This window comes from Drosophila mauritiana, chromosome 3R, assembly GCF_004382145.1.
Source record: "Drosophila mauritiana strain mau12 chromosome 3R, ASM438214v1, whole genome shotgun sequence".
NCBI classification, from domain to species: Eukaryota; Metazoa; Arthropoda; class Insecta; order Diptera; family Drosophilidae; genus Drosophila; species Drosophila mauritiana.
Window position 1 is genome coordinate 23252546 of NC_046670.1, and position 18220 is coordinate 23270765.

Sequence of the window (18220 nt, forward strand, 5' to 3'; positions counted from 1 at the left end):
GTTTGCGTTGTGCTCATCAATGAAGGCTTTCCAACGCTTTATTTTGGCATTCGGGTTTTTGTCCGATACCGAAAAGGTTAATGGCTGGTGGTCTGTATGAATGTTAAGATTCTTGACACCATACAGGTAATTTCTGAGGTTCTTAAGTGCCCATACAATGGCGAGAAGCTCACGCTCATTTGTGGCAAAATTTACCTCGTTACCTCGCAGTGTTCGCGAGATCATTGTTATCGGGCGGCCGTCTTGAGACAGTACCGCTCCCAGTCCGCAGCCAGACGCGTCTGTTGTGAGGTCAAAAGGCTTCTTGTAATTTGGGTAGGACAACATTACATCTTCGGAGGCCAGTATATTTTTTAGCCTATCGAAGGCTTCATTCTGCTCTGGTGACAACTCGATTATCACCTTTCTTGAGTAGTTGGCACTTACTTTGCCATTTTCGCCTTTCAAGATATCTGTTAGGGGCTTTGCGATGTTGGCGAAGCCCGTTATGAAGCAGCTATAATAGCGTGCTAAACCTAAAAATGACCTTAGAGCGAATAGGGTTTTTGGTGGGGGAAAGTCCTTAATAGCCTTAATTTTATCGGGCGAAGACTGAATCCCGCCTCTGCACACTGTAAATCCCAAGTATTCCACGTTTTTTTTAAAAAACTTGGATTTTTCTTGAGACACCCGCATGCCTGCGTCCCTTAGATTTTCCAAGACCCACTCAATGTCTCTGACGTGGTCTTCTTTGGACTTGGAGAAAATTATTACGTCGTCGACGTAAACATAACATATCCTACCAATTTGTTCGCGGAGCACATCATCGATGGCTCGTTGAAAAATACTTGGGGCATTTTTCAGCCCGAAGGGGAGTCTACAATACTCGTACTTCCCGTTGTTGACAGAGAACGCTGTCTTTTTCCTGTCTCTTTCAGCCAATTCGATTTGGTGAAACCCTGACTTGAGGTCCAGCGTAGTGAAATACTGGGCCTCGCCCAAATTTGACAATATAGTCGAAATGGATGGGATAGGGTATTTGTCGTCGGTTGTCTTAAGATTTAGTTTCCTAAAATCAATAACCAGACGCTTTTGTTTGTGACCCGCTTCGTCGATGCCTTTTTTGTCGACGACCCATATCGGGTTATTGTAAGGGGACTTTGACGGTCGTATTATGCCATTCGCTAGAAGTTGTTTAACCTCTGCATTGACAAAGTCAGACACGCCCTTTGGATACGGATACAGTTTTGAGTAAACTGGTTCGTCATCCGTTGGTATGGTGGCAACCGTATTTATGTTGTACGGTAGGGACTCGTTAACGTCCGCAAATGCCTTTACCATTTTTTTGATCATACTATCAAAAGTGGGTCTGATAGCAGGAGGGACATCTGCGTCATTAATTTGAATATGGTTCACCTGTTGACATTTAGTGAACTCGATTTTATTCATCCCATGGTCATGTTTAATGACGTTGTTTGTCAGATCTATTTGGGCATTGATCTGCTTTAACAGGTCAAGGCCAATTATGCCATCAAAGTCATTAAGTGACTCTAGCATGAAAAAATAGGACTTTACACCGAAAAGGTGGATGGGGCATTTCTGCTCGATCTTAGTGTGCCCATGAATTGATTTGACTTGGAAAGGGCTGTCAACTGACACCCAATGTGCCAGTTCGGGAAGGGGTTTTATATAATTTTTTGAGGCCCCTGTGTCTATCAGAAGTCTGATAATTCGCCCTGCAACCGTTCGTCTTATAAACGGAAGCAGGGAGCTTCCGCTAAAAAATTACAGCTTTCGACTTCGGACAAATCGTCCTCAACCTGTGTCGTTTCATGCTGTGACCGTGACTCGTAGTCACCGCTACTCTCTTCTTGGGGTAGATGATTTAGGTTTTGTTGGGTCCTCATGGACTGGTCGCCGTACCTTTGATTGTTCCAGTAACCCTGTGTGGGTTGCCTGGAGCGCGAGGAGGGATCCACCTCCATTGGCTCGGGACCCCGCCCTTGGGACTTTTGGTTGTTAAAGCGCTGTTTTGCGCTATTTGGGTTTTGCTGGTCATTCCTGTCTTTTTGGTTCTTTTGGAAGTAGGGATTCCTGTTTTGAGGATTTTCTTCCTTTGCCTGTTGGGCGTTCTGACGCCAGTTCTGAGACTTTTGCGAATTTTGTTTCTGGGGTTTTTCCTCAAGATGTCTTGCAAAATTTGCTGCGAAATAGCCTCTCTCATTGCTTGATTCAGCCTCTTGGGCCAGAGCTAAGGCTGAGGGGAGATCTATTGGTTGCGCCGGGAAGACTGCCCACTTCAGAGATTTTTTTAATCCTGAGACGAAAACGTGAAGCGCGTCGCTTCTAAATTTTTCGTTTAATATAGCCGCTGCGACGGAGTCGTGCGTCATTAGTGTTTTATTTGTCAATAGTGTGAGTTTTTTTTCGACTTCGTCGAAATATTGTAGTAGTGGCAAGTTGCCCTGCTGAAGAGTGCTTAGTTGCTGTTGGATAACGTGAACCGGTGTTTTGTCCGCGTATGTAAAATCTAACCTAGCAATAATGGCTTTAAAATTCAACACTGTGTTGAATGAGGCCAGCACAGCATCTGCTGGTCCCCTTACTTTGTTCCTGATTATAGCTACTGCCTGGTAGTGTCTTGAGGTGCCGCTGTATGGTTCGAAGACTTTATAAGCTGCGGAAGCGGCTTGCCTCCACGAAACATAGTTTTCTATCTTTCCGTCGAACTCGGGGATGGACTTTGCTACATCTAAGGGCTCATCGCAGCGGGTCCCTGGCACTATTTCAGCTTCCTGGAAAATTTCTATCTGTGGTGCAGAAACTCTAGCTTTACCAAGTTGGTTTGTCAGGGAGGCTATCTTTTCGTCAAATAAGCGGGCTTGTTGCTCAAGGGCTGCCTGCACTTTTGCCTCCATTCGGGCAACCTGTTCAGCATTCATTTTTTTTGATTGTTCTAAAGTCCGCTCTAAGTATGAGGCTATTAGTTCGTCGCCACTACTGTCGTCCGCTCTGTTTTGGTATTGCCCTGGACGCAGCATAAAAAGACTCAAATCGTTTCGGAATTAATTTTTTGTTTAAGCTTATAGATGCTGTTTAACGCTTTATTGCAACAGGCAGAAATTTATTTAAGTTTGTTTCTCACACTGACAGCTCTAAGTATTTTATTTACCTTATTCGAAAAATAAAAAAATGAACATCTCACTTACATCTTTTTATATATGAAATTCGAACTTCGATCAAGTGGTGTGGTGGCCGCTGCGATATGCTGTTTCCCGTCGGCCGCTCGTACTTGTTGATTTGATTTTTTTTAACTCGCTCAGCTTTTTGGCTGGGGTTCTTAATTTTTTTGTATTTGTTGTGTGCGTATTTTGCACTATTTTTGTTTTTGTTTTTTTTTTCACAAAATTTGTTCTTTTTGGTGAATTCTTGCACTGTTTTTTGTGGTTTTTTTTTTCCACTAAATTGGTTTTGTTGTTTTTTGTTTACTTTATTAAATCATACCGCAACTCTTTGCTTTAGCTCGAAGAGTTATTCCGGTTAGATAATAGAGTAACTGTTCACTTGTTGATTTTGTTATTCACTTCACTGAACCGTACCGCGACTCTTTGCGTTAGCTCGAAGAGTTAGAGTAACTGGGTTACTTTCCGTGTGGGCGCCAATTAGAATAAGACTGTTATTTATTAATTGTATTTATTTGTTTTTATTCATTGTACGTGACAATTGGAGAACAAAATTAAAACTGGAACTTAGGGCAAGCTCCGCCGGACCACGAAGCCGCCGCTGCCGCTGGAAAGTCGGCTGAATGTTGCGTCAGCGTCTGCAACGGGCGGTCAGGCAGCTTGCGTGTGCGGGTTTCTGGTTTCGGCTGCAACTCCGTCGCGACCGCATCCGGCGTAGCAGCGTTGTCAGCAAACTTAAGCTTGCGCGTGTTAACTTGTACACAAAATACGACACGATAGCGTTTGATCATCTTGAATTTCTATTCCTTGATATTAATTACTATTTTTGCCGCAAGACTTTTATAATATATGAGGAGAATAAGAGAGGTAGTTATGTATGTTTGTTTTTGGCCGTACAGTTCTTAGAAATGAAATTCTCTGGGATGGTTCAAAAGTTTTAATTAGAGCCCAAGATTCATTCAGAGTCCCTTTGGTCAATGGTCTTGTGCTGTGCATATTAATTGGATTAAAAACAAGTTAATTAACATTGAAGTCTGTGAGCGGTTGACCGAACCACAGGGCGGATGAACAATAAGTTCCGCAGCTGTGGCTCCCGGAGTGAATCCACTTGCAGTTATAATCAGCTTAGCACCAAAGTTGCATCATCATCAGTATCTGTAGCATCAGTATCTGTATCAGTATCAAAAGGATGATTGCTGCAACACATCTGGCTACTTACATGTTTAAACAATATTTCTTAATTGAAATGCCGGAGGGCAAACCCACTAACATTAGCAGTGACAGCATATAGCTCATGAGTCGGTTGCCGCAAAACACCAGGATGCCAGGATACCAGATCCTGCCGTACCAGGGAATTGTCTGGCCCTGCCTTCCATTTTTTGGCTGCAAGCGAGAGCTGAGCAGAAATTAATTACATTGAAGTCATTTATCAAGAAAGTTTATTTCTTGCAGTCAGAGCTGGCCAAAAAAGCCAAAACTAAACCAAACCAACCAAACCAAACCGAAACGAAACGAACTGAAATACAACAGAGTAGAACCGAAAGCCAGGCCAACTCAACCACATCCCGTCAGTTGTTGTTTCCGTTACTTGGTTGGTTGTTGTTATGCTTATTTTTATTTTTATTTATTTGCCCTGGCCCTGCCTATTGTTAGTGAGAAGTAAATCAATAAATGGCATCGGGCTTTGGATTTCGTTTCGGTTTCTTTAGCATTTTTTTCCCTTGGAAAACCCCAGACCCGGCCCATTGTTTTTTCCGTTGAGCTGTGCAAAATAATTGCAAAAGTTTTGCCCAAGCTGGCAAATTGTTTGCTGCATTTTCGATTAGCAAAATGTCAATTTCGAATGAAAATGAAAATAAAAAGCAACTACCAAAGCACTTGGCCAAATTGTCGTTAACTGGCAAATGCCACTACACAAGCGAATCGCTGGCAGTTGGGTTGGGATGGCAAATAGTGGATCCTGGACGCAGGACACTGGTTATCCGGACATCGGGTTCTCTGGCGACGAGGGGATCCATTTTCAAAATTTGATTTCGTTCGACCCAAAAATGGGCAGTGGCCAAACGCCATCCGCAGCACCATCCGCACGAAAAATGGTGCAGGGATCCGGGGTCGCATCTACATGACAGCAATATCCATCACGAGGCTAAACCTTCCACTATGCTCCGTTCTGGCTTGACGATATACAAAAATTGGTTTAATCAACTGTGAAACAACTGCAGCAGCGACACTAGCTAAAATAGCCAGCAACAACAAAGGCAGCAGCAGCAGCGACAAATGTTGCAACTTGGCTGGGTTATAGTGACAGGAATGGGCAAAACCAATGGCTGCATCTAAATGAAGAGATTGGATGAAGTAGGACTCTAAATGTCCTTTTCAAAGTTAAAATTCTACTTTCTAGGGCAACATTTACTAAGAAGATGGAAAAGGGGTACAAATTCAGACATTCAAAAATAATGAATGCAAGTTTTTGTCATTTAAATTGTTTTATATTCGTGGGCAGATCCCAAAGGCTTTTCAAAATGTAGATCCTCGGCCAATTTCAGCGTACGCAGATGTTGTTGCGTGGGTCATGTCGGGCTATCACTATCGATATTCACTTTCCTTGTCAATGCACAACAGCAACACCAATAGCAGCAGCAGCACCAGCAGCGAAGCAGGAGCAACGGGAGCAATGGCAACTGCAGTGGCCAAGAGCTGTGCCAATTTTAGTTTTACTTATTCCAACTTCTGTCTATATCCAAGCAAGGACCAATACTAATATCGATTTATGGGCTATTTGCAGAACTGCCGCGAAATGGACGCCGCTGCCGACGGAGTACCGCCAACGGCGCCAGCTGCGACGGCGACGACGGCCAACAGCGATCTGGACTTGGCGGCACGTCGGCGTCTCTTCATCTCACAGCCCTCGACGCTGGCGACGCGCCGCCAGCAGGCGGTTTGTGTGCGGCGGGCCCACAAAATGTATGGCAGCAGCAAGAACCCCAACGTTGTCCTCGACGGCCTGAACATGACAGTGCCCAAGGGTTCCATGTGAGTACCCATCCGAATGGATTAAGATATACGTACGGTCTAGTTCTCAGTTGCATTCGGACTGTGTGGCTTAGATGGTTGCACACATGCTGCAAGTACTGTATGTGCAACAAGAGAAATTATGCTTAAGTGTTAGAGTGCTTTTAAATTAGTAAGATCTGTTAGTATATGCCACATAGTATCTTTTTGAAGATAATAATTGCTTAACTTTACAAACAGCTGGCATACGTGATGTCTGACAGCTTATCGAAAAGGCCAACTATTTCCAGTTTTCCAAGCCAAATGTTTTTATTTTCTAATTAAGCGCGGGGAATATGATTTGTATAATGCCAGCATATGCAAATTTGGTGTTTTTCTATCCCAAACTAAGCTCATTAGACGCCAGCCAATGATTAAAAGCAATGTGTGGGTACAAAACAGAAAAAGCGGAAATCATATGCAGCTCCCCACACGCCAACCGCACAGAACCGTGATGACCAAAATCCGAAATCGAATATGCAAATTTTGGACTGTGGGCATTGGGATATTGGAATTACGATTGGGATTTCGGGGGGAAGTTGCCGCTAACGAAATGCAAATGCAGTTTCCGCGAGATGTATTGAGCAGTTGCGTTCGCAATTGTTTGAGTTTGAGTGTTGTGTGAATGGCCGCGAAATGTTACTGACCGCAATTAGCACTCAACAACCGACGAACGAATACAGTCGCACACTCAAATGAGGCAGCAAAGTGGCCAAGACGATGAGCCGCAGTCGACAGACTGAAAGTGGGTCAATGTCAGCTCGGCGCTTGAAAAACTGTCAAATTAACAGCGGCAACAACAAAAGTAGACTATTGTGGAGCCGCAGCATCCATTGAGATAAAAAACCAGTTTTTAAGCCAAGACCAAAACCCGTCTAAGCGATCTTCAGAGTTGCCACATCGCACAGATGGTGTACCTAGGAAATGAATGACTGTTTTAAGTACCGCAGATTATTTAAAATGTATTCATTACTTTAAAAACATAAAAAATTTTACATTGCTAGATGATTAATGATAAGTGGCAGATAAACTTAAATTTTTTCTTAAACAACCGTCTTTAATGATGATAATTGGCATTTAATGATTGCTAATCTGTAGTGTAACTTCATACCATTTTGCATGTATACGTTAGTACCATACATTTTTTTATAAGAGAGTTAGTTGGAATTTCTAATAAAAAGCCGAAGATACTTATTCTAGGAATAAGAGGATGCTTTATCTATCCCTAATTCTAAGCCAGAAATTTGAACCGTGCCCAGGTAAAAACATTTCCGTCAGTACCTTCCACAAAGTTGGGCCCAAAGCAGAGGTATGGCGTTAGCCTGGCCTTGATATAACTATTGCCTTGACGTGGGTGTTTGTTTTGGTCATTTAGCGAGATATTTCACACTGCTCAGGCAGCCCAACAGACTGACTGACTGACTGTCACACTTGAAAATCTGTGAAAACCAACAACAACCCCACACAAAAGAGGCGCAGCTGGAAAAAAATCACAAAACTGAAACACCAAAATGAAGAAAGAAAAACTGTCAGCGGCGCGTTAGTGTGAACAAGAAGATTTAGCACAAAATATGTCGCCCGGACTCACACTCCGGACGGGGACTACGGCCTCAGGACTCCGGGCTCGGGACTCTGGACCCGCTTCCACTTCCTCATCCGATTCCGTGAGCTTTTGGGCCCACGCTGTCAGTCACCGCACCCGAAATGCCTGAGCCCTTTACACTTAAAAACAAAAATAACTTGTTGACTTATTAATTCAATAACTTAATCATCAATGTGTCTAGAGTTATAATGTCTAAAGGAAATGTGTTCCACGTTTAAAAATGATTTAAGACCAAATATTCTAGTTTACAGTCAAATATTTTCTTCAGTGCACACAAAAATTGGGGGAAAAAATTCGAGAAGATTTGTGTTTTTGTTGTCGCCCAAAACTTTGAGCCGCTTTTGTAGGCGCGGCACAGACAGTCTTCCCCTGAATTTTTTTGTCTGTGGGCGGCTGACTGACATTTGTTTTGTTGAATTCCGTCCGTGTCCGTGGAAAAGCGGAAGGAGTGGGTGGTGTGGGCTGTGCGGGAGGAAGGTGGTAGGCTGTGAGCCTGCGGCCATCATTCGGATGTCTGACTGCTTCATGATAAATAATTGTGTTTTTCTTGCTTTATTTGCAATGAATTATAGTTATTTTTTACCCAGCCGCAGAGAGCAGAAATCATATATACACTCGTACGGATAGGCAAACAAGACAAGTGTAGACAACAATGAACACTTGAAGTGATGTTTGTGGTCTGGGCCAGAGTGTTTGCAAATAAATCACGCCATTGATGCATAAATAAAGCGCAGAAATTACGCGGTCTCTGCAGCGGCTGAATTTATGGCCATCGGAGTGTGTTTGATTTGGGGGATTGAAAAGTCGCGCATCGGTTGAATAAATTGAATTGCGAAAATGGTTTTTGCAAATGGCAGGCAAATAAAAGCAAGATAACCAGAAATTCCACTGACCCACGCCTGTAGCCGCCAAGCCGACGAATTAATTGTGGCCATCAATTCAACACGTAAGCTCTTAAGATCCATTTACACATCCTGACGATTTTTAAAACAGTTATTTTTGAAGAAAAGTTAAAGGTCGTTTCATATTTCCAAGGAATTATTTAGAACTGGCTAGAAATTTACTAAATTAGGAACAATAACCAAAATCATACAATAAGCGAGCAGTAAGTTCCTTGTGGTTATCCAGCTCAGTTCACTGGAGTGGTTAATTTGCTGATGATTTCATAATCGACTTCCATGCCCATCCGTATCCGCAGTCAATTACTTAAAGACAAAGTGGTTTTCTTTAAGGCGTCGCTGCCAACAAATTGATCAACTAATTGCTATCCTTAACTGTGCCGATGTCTCGTTCGAGTAATTAAATGTTTTATTTCACTGACCCCAAAAACGAAGTGTCTCGCAATGACAGCAAATAAAACCGCAACACTCGAAACTTTTCCTCAAACTTCCATTTTCATTCCATCTCACTGCAAACTTGTTGCTCTTGACCACAGGTCGAAGGTTTTCTTGGCCCAGACAGACGGACATCTTGTGTCTTGTCCAGCGGTCATCGTCGTTTTTGCCTCCTATATTGAAAATTGTATTTACCGTGAAGGAAGTTTAAACCTTTCATTTCACTTGCTCTACAATGTTCTTCGTTACTTAAATCCTGAAATAACAAGCTGAGGGAGAAATATTTAATTTCAATAATGAAATAAATTGTATAGGTTCTTGAACTCATTTAATGGCAAGAACATAATTATCATAATTAATATTTAATTCTGTTTGTAAATGTGATGGAATGCTAAATATCAATTTATTTTTCAAATATAACTTTTGGAATTCTATATAGCCAACAGATACGTACATCGTGTAGAGAATTGTTCAGAATTATAAAATCGCTCGACCAAAACCATTTGAACACACCCAGAAGCAGGAATGCAGTACTTTTGGGTGTGCAGTCACCATCGGGTTTTTCGGATGATAATGATGATGATGACGTGACCGCCATCCTTTGCCAGGTAAAACAACCAGGACAATAACAATGACTGCCCGTTGCCGCCATTATTTTGACATACGAGAACCTGAGCCCACTGGGCGGGTGAAAAGCAGGGAACAGACCAGTTTGGAACAATGGAGAACACGGCGATGTTTTGGGGCGGGGACCCTGCTCCCAGGACCAAAAGGCATTACAATGCTAAAAGCTCAGGGGAAAGGGGTTTTCCGAGAACGCAGTGGATGGGGAAACATGGGCAGCACGAAGAAACATAATGGCTGCTTACAATTTGTGAACGAGCATAATGCGAACATTACATCCGCGCCATTGTTCTTGGCCGAAAGCAGGAGGGATCGGGTCAACAGGGTGTGGTTGGATGGGGTAGTGGGCCGGGTAGGTAGGCTGGGTGGCTCAAATTAAATTAAAGCTGTTTAGTTGTAATTGGTCGTTGAGAGGGGTCCAGACAGTTGCCGGGTTGCCATTTGGTCCCTCCTCTCGACTGGAAGTGACCCTTTTTCTGGGTCCTTGACGGCGTCGACTTTTGGTTGTGTTTCGCTTGGTCTCTTGCTTTTTTTGCACTTTATTGCACCTACCATGAAAATGGCGAATTAATGGACCATGAGTAACGCTAAATTGAGTTCAGGCACACATAATAAACTTGGCCAATGTCTGAGATTTTTAATCTCCGCCAGCCGCTTTTAATTGATTGTAAATTGTTATTGAATTATTCAATACAAAGTCAGGGACAAGGCTGAGGTTAAGTGTAAGCCATTTTGCAGAGCAGTTTAATGGGTTTATAATTATTATGTGATAAATGACGTACACGTAAAGGCCCCATATTAAGTGTCATTTTCATTGCTACTATGTTGCAATCACAAGTCTTATTTATGCGTAATAGAAGCTCCATTTCGAAGTTATAAATAAAGTCGTTGATACTTGACTTGGCCTTAACAATAATTGTGTTATCAAGTTTAATTTGATTGTAAAAAAGAACACCGCAATGTGAATTAATTGCCAAAGTAAAGAAGTGGTACAAATGGACATGCTAGCTAACAATTGTCTCGGGGAAATTGAAATTAATTGCAGAACGAAAGAAAATTAAAAACATACCATCATTGCGACAATATACAAAGACCTTAAAGTTACTTTTGCAAGGAACAATACAATAATAGCATGGTCAAATTCACCAGAATTAAGCTCTTACTGTTGCTATGCTATTTGTTGCAAACTATATTTAGCCGCTATCATAAACTTAACACTGCAATTGACTTCACGTGTATGGGTAATTTATCTCGACTCGAGTCTGTAGTTATTTGAGGTCAATAGCAAAATCATTATCTACTAATTACAGACCGATTTATGCATAAACAAATCTACATTTATTGCACCGGACTCAATAGTATTGGCCATCATGGCATGTGGTCATTAGGCCGCACAAAACCTGCCAATCAATAGTTTGTTTAACCTTATAGTGTTGATGTCGGCGGAACGCCTTGTGAATTTGAACTGTATTTGCGTAAGAAAATGCTTGCCCGGGAAATAATCGGTCCTGTATCTGAGGTAGTGCGTCAATCCAATTATTATTTCAGTGTCGGCTATTGATGAAGCTTGATTTCCCTCAGTCACAGCCCGGCAATCACAGCCGGGAGTACAAGACATTAGTAAATTATTGAATGGCTTTCAACGGCAACTCATACGCCCTGTTGGCCCGTCAATCGATGACCACCCACATGACTTTGACCAGTTACAATACTCCTAGCTGGCTTCCGATTTGCGTGTGTGACTACGATTTATCCAGCACAAATAAACCAGCACCCAGTGATGCACTGAAAACTATTTTAACGATAAATATCACTATTGGAACTGCTGAATGATAGATAGGCTTTATTAGTACCAAAGTTAAATATTTTTTAATTATGTTTATTTCTTTCTGTGTGCACCATTTGCTGTGCCTAATTTGAAGTTCGAGTGGTTGATGGTAGGTCAAATCGTTTAGCCATACCACTCTGCCTTGCTGGCAATCATATCACTTTTGGTAACTTGTGCTCTGTCACTGGTGTCGTTCACGCGTGGTTCTTGAGATATTGTCATGTTAAATGAACCCAATTAATGGAATTCTCTAGGGGAGTGGAGATCGCAATACCCCTTTACGGGGTAAATCTTAATCGTGACTGACAGCTTCTGGCTACTGGCAAACCAATTAAGGTCTCGCTTAATTCTTGAAAAATATTCAAAAGGCAAACAGAAAGCCCAAAGAGTGCTGCAAGGATTAGTCCCTTCAGCCCAGACCATAACGATAGACTTATTTCCTATTAAAAAGCGGAAATTAAAATCTTATGGCAAATGATTAACCAATAAGGAAGAACCAACAGAAAAGGGCCACTCAAAGGGAAATCAGCGAAGAACTTGAAATTTTGTGTTGTTTGGAAGCTAACACTTAAAAAAAATCTCTTCTTTTTTGGAAAAATTATGGGTGTTACTAAAATTATCATACAGTTAGGCGTGATTATAATGATTTTAAAAGTATATTTTATTTATCAAAGAAGTTTGGTGCTTTATTTGAAATCTGGCCCAATATCCTTCGTACTTAAATTCAAATATTTTTTAGTGTGAAGGCCAACTGCCGCTTCAACGCCGCTGAACTGTTTTGGCATACCGAAAGTGGCCGAAGGCTTAGCCATCCAGCCACATCCCCGTCGCGCCGGAAGTTCAACAGCCGTTGCAATGGCCAGCTTATTAGTCAAATTAGGCATCCAACGGTTGGCGAGGGCTATGGGCTGGGGGCTGGGGGAAAGGACATCGCGCCACATCGAGAGTTTGTTTGCCCATTTAGAGAGGGCCAATTGAAGCGTCAAGTGAGTGACGAGCGAGGGTAAGACGAAAAACGCAGACAGGACCGGGCCAACGAGTCCGTAATGAAAATCGATTAAAAATGGCAGAGGGCAATCCGCAGTTCCCTCGCCTCAAGATTCCGGCGTAATGGCAAATTAATTGTAAAGTATGCGTCCATTTTGCTTTGGTTTCTGCCTTCGCCTAAGGACACAAGGGGTTCTCTTCCCACTTGGCGCGTTTTGTGTTTTTTCTCCCATTTCCCCTGCACTTGGTCCGTTTGAACGATTCAAAGCGGCATAAAACAATAATTAATTTATTGAAAGAGGACTGAAGTACTGGTCGCGCCAGAAGGCAAAACGTCGTCGAACTTTATAGCCATCGTCATCGAATTTTCCGCACAACCCCTCGGTTAAGTGGCATAGAAAATTAGTTCTGCCCAAGAGGTAAAATGTTAATTTTCCGCATATATTTGCCTGCCATCGAGCATTGCAGTTATTTAGCTAACCTATGCTAGGACTCAATTTAAAAATATTCAAAATCTCCTATATATTTTAAAGCCCTTAAAGGACATATTTAAACAGATAAAATTTATATCTCTGGCCCAAAAGACTGTTATTCACTTATGGTGTCGTAAGTTGAGCTAAAATGCAGCGCTAGGATATCTTGCTGGCGGCTTTCGCCCCAATTTGGTTCGCTGAAAATTCAATTTGCATTGAGGCTGTGACAAGTGCAGGATAACCGAGAGCATTCAGCAGCGTTTTAAGGCGACCCCCCTTGCCAGCCAGCCGTTCGAATTGAAATTCAAGCAGCAATTATCCAGAAATGAAACGAATTTCGGTCGGTGAAGGGGAAGAAACCCGTACAGGACTCGGCGTATCCTGGGCTAGGACTTTACATGGGTGGCTAGGACGCGGCATTTGAGTGTTGGCCGCAATTAGGAGAATGCGACGATTTCAATTTGCTTAAGCCCAGTGGCCGCTGTTGCTGCTGCTGTTACTATTACTGGGAAATGTTTAAATAATTGCATAATGCTCTCCAGTTTGAATCTCGAGATCTGATGCGCCCTCCTTGGCTTCTGTTTGCCCATCCATTTGCTGTCAGTGCTGTGATTTTGCGCTTAATTTGCTTAAGCTGCGCTTCATTCTTGGCTTTCCGCACTCCCTCGACCTTTTTCCCAGACCATTCAAGTGCACTGAGGCAAATTTTGCGAGTGTTTAAGACTACTTTCACATCTGTTGGATTATATGTAGATAGATTGTGCAATGCAGACTGTAGACGGTACAAATTTCCGCAACAATAATAAATTCATGTCGAAATATTATCTCTTTTAGCATACAAAGACGTACGATGTACACCAGGAAAGATTCTGATTTTTTCCCGTGAATACTGCGGTTGATGCGGAATGGTCGGCTGCTGTCAATGTTTATCCGTGTTAACGCTTTTCCTCTTTGCGGCCACGCACTTAAAATGCTGGTAATTTGCTGTGCACAGCAATATCAAAATGTCAGGCTTTCTTTCTTGTGATACCGATGCATCCATCAGTCAGTTGTTCAGTCCCTCCGTCCTTCAGGCAGTCAGTCAGTCATTCAGTCGCTCAGTGCGGCATAGTATGCGCTGTTGAAAATTAACAATTACGCACCGCAAAAGGAGGCGACGGTAGTGGAAGTCCCGTGTTGCGGGTTATAAAAATAAACTATGCCGCAGGCATTACAGCGGAAACGGAAGTGCGCATTAAAATTGTGCTCGGCTGGCATGTGTGTGTATGGACCCGCAATTAGCAACTCATACGTGCACACACGGTTATGTGTGTGAGTAATTAAAACGGAGTGTGCGCATTTAATAAGTTAAGCGTTCCCTCACCAAAAGCGACTTGTACACTGCACCGATACCTATGATTATGAGACCTGAATCAATATAAAATACTACAGTAAAAGCATACAAAATATATGCTTTATCTAATATATTTATTAATTGTCAAATCAGTTCGAAAAAACACTTGCTCTTAATCTATGAATATAAGTTATTTTCTGTGTCTTAAGGCATCCTTTTTCCAAGTGTAGATCGCTGGGCAGTCAGATACATAGTTGCTCTCTGATTTTTTATGTCCATTTTCCAGTAAAGTGGGCTTCGTGTATAAATCAGGTGTGCCACACTTTATGTCCTTTGATAAGGAGGGGATTACCCCAAAAGGATTATGGGAGTAGAGAATTTACAACTATTTGGGCCGAAATAAATATTTAAAGTGTAGTTGCCGGGAAAATAAAATAGTGCAGGCTGTCAGGCAGAATAAAACTTTAACTAGCTGGCTTCTTGCGATGCCATGTGAGCACCCTTTTTATTCCCACCATTAGAATACGTTCCCCATATAACGGCACATAACTGGCGGCGTTTTTTCGTCTGACCTTCCTTCAACATGGCGTATGCGCAACTTCCGGCAGAAATATTACATAAATGCGAAACTGCAGAAGCCTGCATGGCCATAATGGCAAAATAAGCAATTAAATTACGTTGGCCAGCACCTTTATTTATATGCTGCATCGCCTCAGGCGAGCCGCAAAAATAACAACTGCAGTGCTAAGTAGAAAATTTCCATTAAAATGGAATTATGTGCGTCAAAACTGAATTTGCATTATTTAGCAAATGCATTTTATTCGCTCATTGTTATGCACCCCTGACAAAATGGCTGCCATTGCAATCGCTAAATTGTTAATTACATGGAATCTACGCGTCCAAATTGCATGGGAATTTTCCAATTGGCTTCGCATCCGCACGCACAGCTCAATGCGATAAATTTAAATAAATACCCACACGGACGTAACTCGGATCCGTTTAGCTTGTCAATAGAGCAGCAACGAATCGAGGCTTACGACATCAAAAAACAGTAATTGGCATATGTATATACAAAGATACAACCGATGTTTGAAGCTGCACTCGATGCTGCTGCGTGTTCTGTGCAATTTGTCTCTCAGCTGATTTTGTTGATTCACGCTACATTGTCATGATTTCATTTAGCCTGTAAACAAATGGCCAAACAAAAGGCCTACACTGTGATTTATTTTGCGCAATTGAAATGGCTAAACATTTGTGCGCGCAAGGAAAGGAAGACAAAACCCCATACCGTAATTAAGTGGTTTCAAATGATTAAATTTTGAAAATGCCCAGCAGAAACAACAGTAAAATTCACTTTAAATATGCTTAGAGGTATGCTACACAATGCGTGTTTAATCAGATAATAAATTAACTTTTATTTATTTAGGGAACAAATATAAATTAACTCTCACAAAAACTAACCAGTTTTTATTCTTTACGTATTTAATAGAAAATAGGTGATTTCATTAACATGCAGGCTTTTGGTATAAAACCATTTGTGGGAGAGTGTTAATGTAAAAATGTGTTCGGTTTAAAGAGCTCGTAAAAAGCAATTTAATGAATTCTATTTACAGGAGGGGATAATACATATATTGATTAATAAATACAAAGTCAAATGGGATAGCAAGCTCAGCAGTTTTGATTAATTTGCTCATCTTTGCTGCTGACTTTCAAATGTATTTCTTCCTTCCGGATGACCTACGGATATTTCGTGTAATTTATATAGACTTGCCCCTAGAAGTTAGCGCGAAATTAATGTCTGTCCTTGAATTTTTCATAAACTGCCAATTCAACAAAAAGTTAGCGGGTACACGAGCACAGGGTCCTCTGAAACAGACAGATACGGGGAAATCGCGAAAAGTTGGTGGGAAAGTTCATTTGAACAGAGTGGGCAGTGAATTCTTTTGAAAAGCATCTTAATCAGCAGTAAATTCAGAACTAATCAGTGGCCCCATTGTTTGGTCCTTCTTCTGCATTTACTTTCCTTACAAATTCGCAGTTGAAGTGCCTGATCACATACTTGTAACCAGCGCATTAGCAATGCCCGCACTTCGAGCCGGGCCAACTTATTGCAACATAATTACAACTTACAAGAGCTTCGATGCATATTAAGTTCGTACTTGAAGGCGTATGAGAGATGCAGCTAAGTCGATAAAACATGATCAGATTGCCGAAAATAAATTTGAGAATAATTTAAAACTTAAGCGACATCAGTAAGTTCGGTCTTTTTAAAGCCGTACTATTAAATTCTATCTTAAGAATAAGCTTTCAGCTTTTATTAATTCTTCATGGACTTCCTTTCACTATCAGCGAAAACTCTTTAAAGTCTTTGAGATTTTCTGGAAATTTTTCACATCCTATGCTTTGACCGCAATTCAATTATAATTCGTTTTCTTTCTTCTGCTGTTAAGCAAATTAAATGTAATTATTTCCTAAACTGTATTATCTCTCGCAATAATTGTGTTTGAATGCAAATTAAATTGCAAATATTTGGAATTTCTCTGCTCATCTCTAGTCGTCGAGATTCTTGACTATCTCCTTTGTCTGGAGCAGCGCATTGAACTTACTTTTAATTATGCTGGCCACATGGACACGGACATTGTTTGCGCTTTGCTTGGCTCTTGGCTTAATAAATTGCAATTGTTTGCAAGCCAAACTTTGCACGTCCCTCTGATGGCCCAGTTCTGTTGGTTCCCTGGCTGTGTGGATTTTGTAATTGGTTTGGTCTGCATTTGACAAAAGGAATGAAATAAAAAGAGTCCGGCCAACAGCAAAAAATGTATTTGAACGCAAGAAAGTTTAGCATTATGGCCAGCAACGGGCGGCAAACAAAGTTTTCGCAAACATTCAGTCGCAGGAAGACCACGTTTTTTTTCGTGTGCGGTTAACGAAGCAAATAGAAAAATGTTGCAAATGTTGTCGACCGGCCCGAGCCAAAGTCAAATATTTAACCAAAGTTCCATAAACCAAATGGCCAGACAGTCCGAAGTTAGAACAAACTCTCTGTCTGATTTTGCCATTTAATAAGCAATTGTCGTGCATCCAAGAAAAGTTGATTAAAATGGCAAAAGCCAGTCCAAAAATGAAAACAAAAACGCAAGAGAAACTATTTGAATATGCGAACCCTTTGGAAAATTGTCTAAATTATAGGAAAATAACGATATGCTGGTCACTGATATGCAACAGACACGCTGCCAGACAGAGTAAACAAACAAACTGGACATGAGTGCATCCAGCCAGGGTGAAGGGTCTTCTCAAAACCAGATACCAAACTGGTGGACTGGGATGCAGGAAGACCAGAGGATCGGGGCCACATGTTATTGTTTTCATTTGTTTCTTCATGCCAGAGCACCCGCAATATACACTCGAAAAAATGGATACCGAGCCATTCAATTCAAAGAATGCTTCCTTAAATCCAGAATGCATACTAAGTACCCTATTTTCTATGTGTACTCCCACAAAACGGACTCACTTGACTAGCAAAAATATTTGGTTAAAAGACGAAACACGAGGAGCAAATAAGAAACATTGGAAGGAACAAAGAAAGTTAAACAAATGCTGACTCGGCAACCGCAAGTAATAGGCCAAGTCTGGACGGGAGTCGAGGTAACAAATAATAACCGAGCACTTTCCTCTTCCGCTCTGCAGTTCTTTTTGCCTTATTCCTGTCGGACTGGACATGGAATTGTTTAAATTATTTACACAAGCTGGAAAATTAAAATGGACAGCTGCTGTTCGGGGCCTGAAAACGAAAAGCAGAGAACCGTGGAGCAGTGGAGTAGCTGTA

At 41.6% G+C, this 18220-nt stretch overlaps 1 protein-coding gene across 1 annotated transcript in view; it reads left to right on the forward strand.

The window, feature by feature from the left end:
• LOC117142910 (ABC transporter G family member 20) overlaps nucleotides 1-18220 on the forward strand; it is a 51096-nt gene that overhangs the window by 14216 nt on the left and 18660 nt on the right. The window contains exon 2 of the mRNA XM_033307194.1: nucleotides 5947-6194. Coding sequence (XP_033163085.1) covers nucleotides 5959-6194 — 236 coding nt within the window. The 5' untranslated portion in view covers nucleotides 5947-5958. The remainder of the gene's footprint in view (nucleotides 1-5946; nucleotides 6195-18220) is intronic.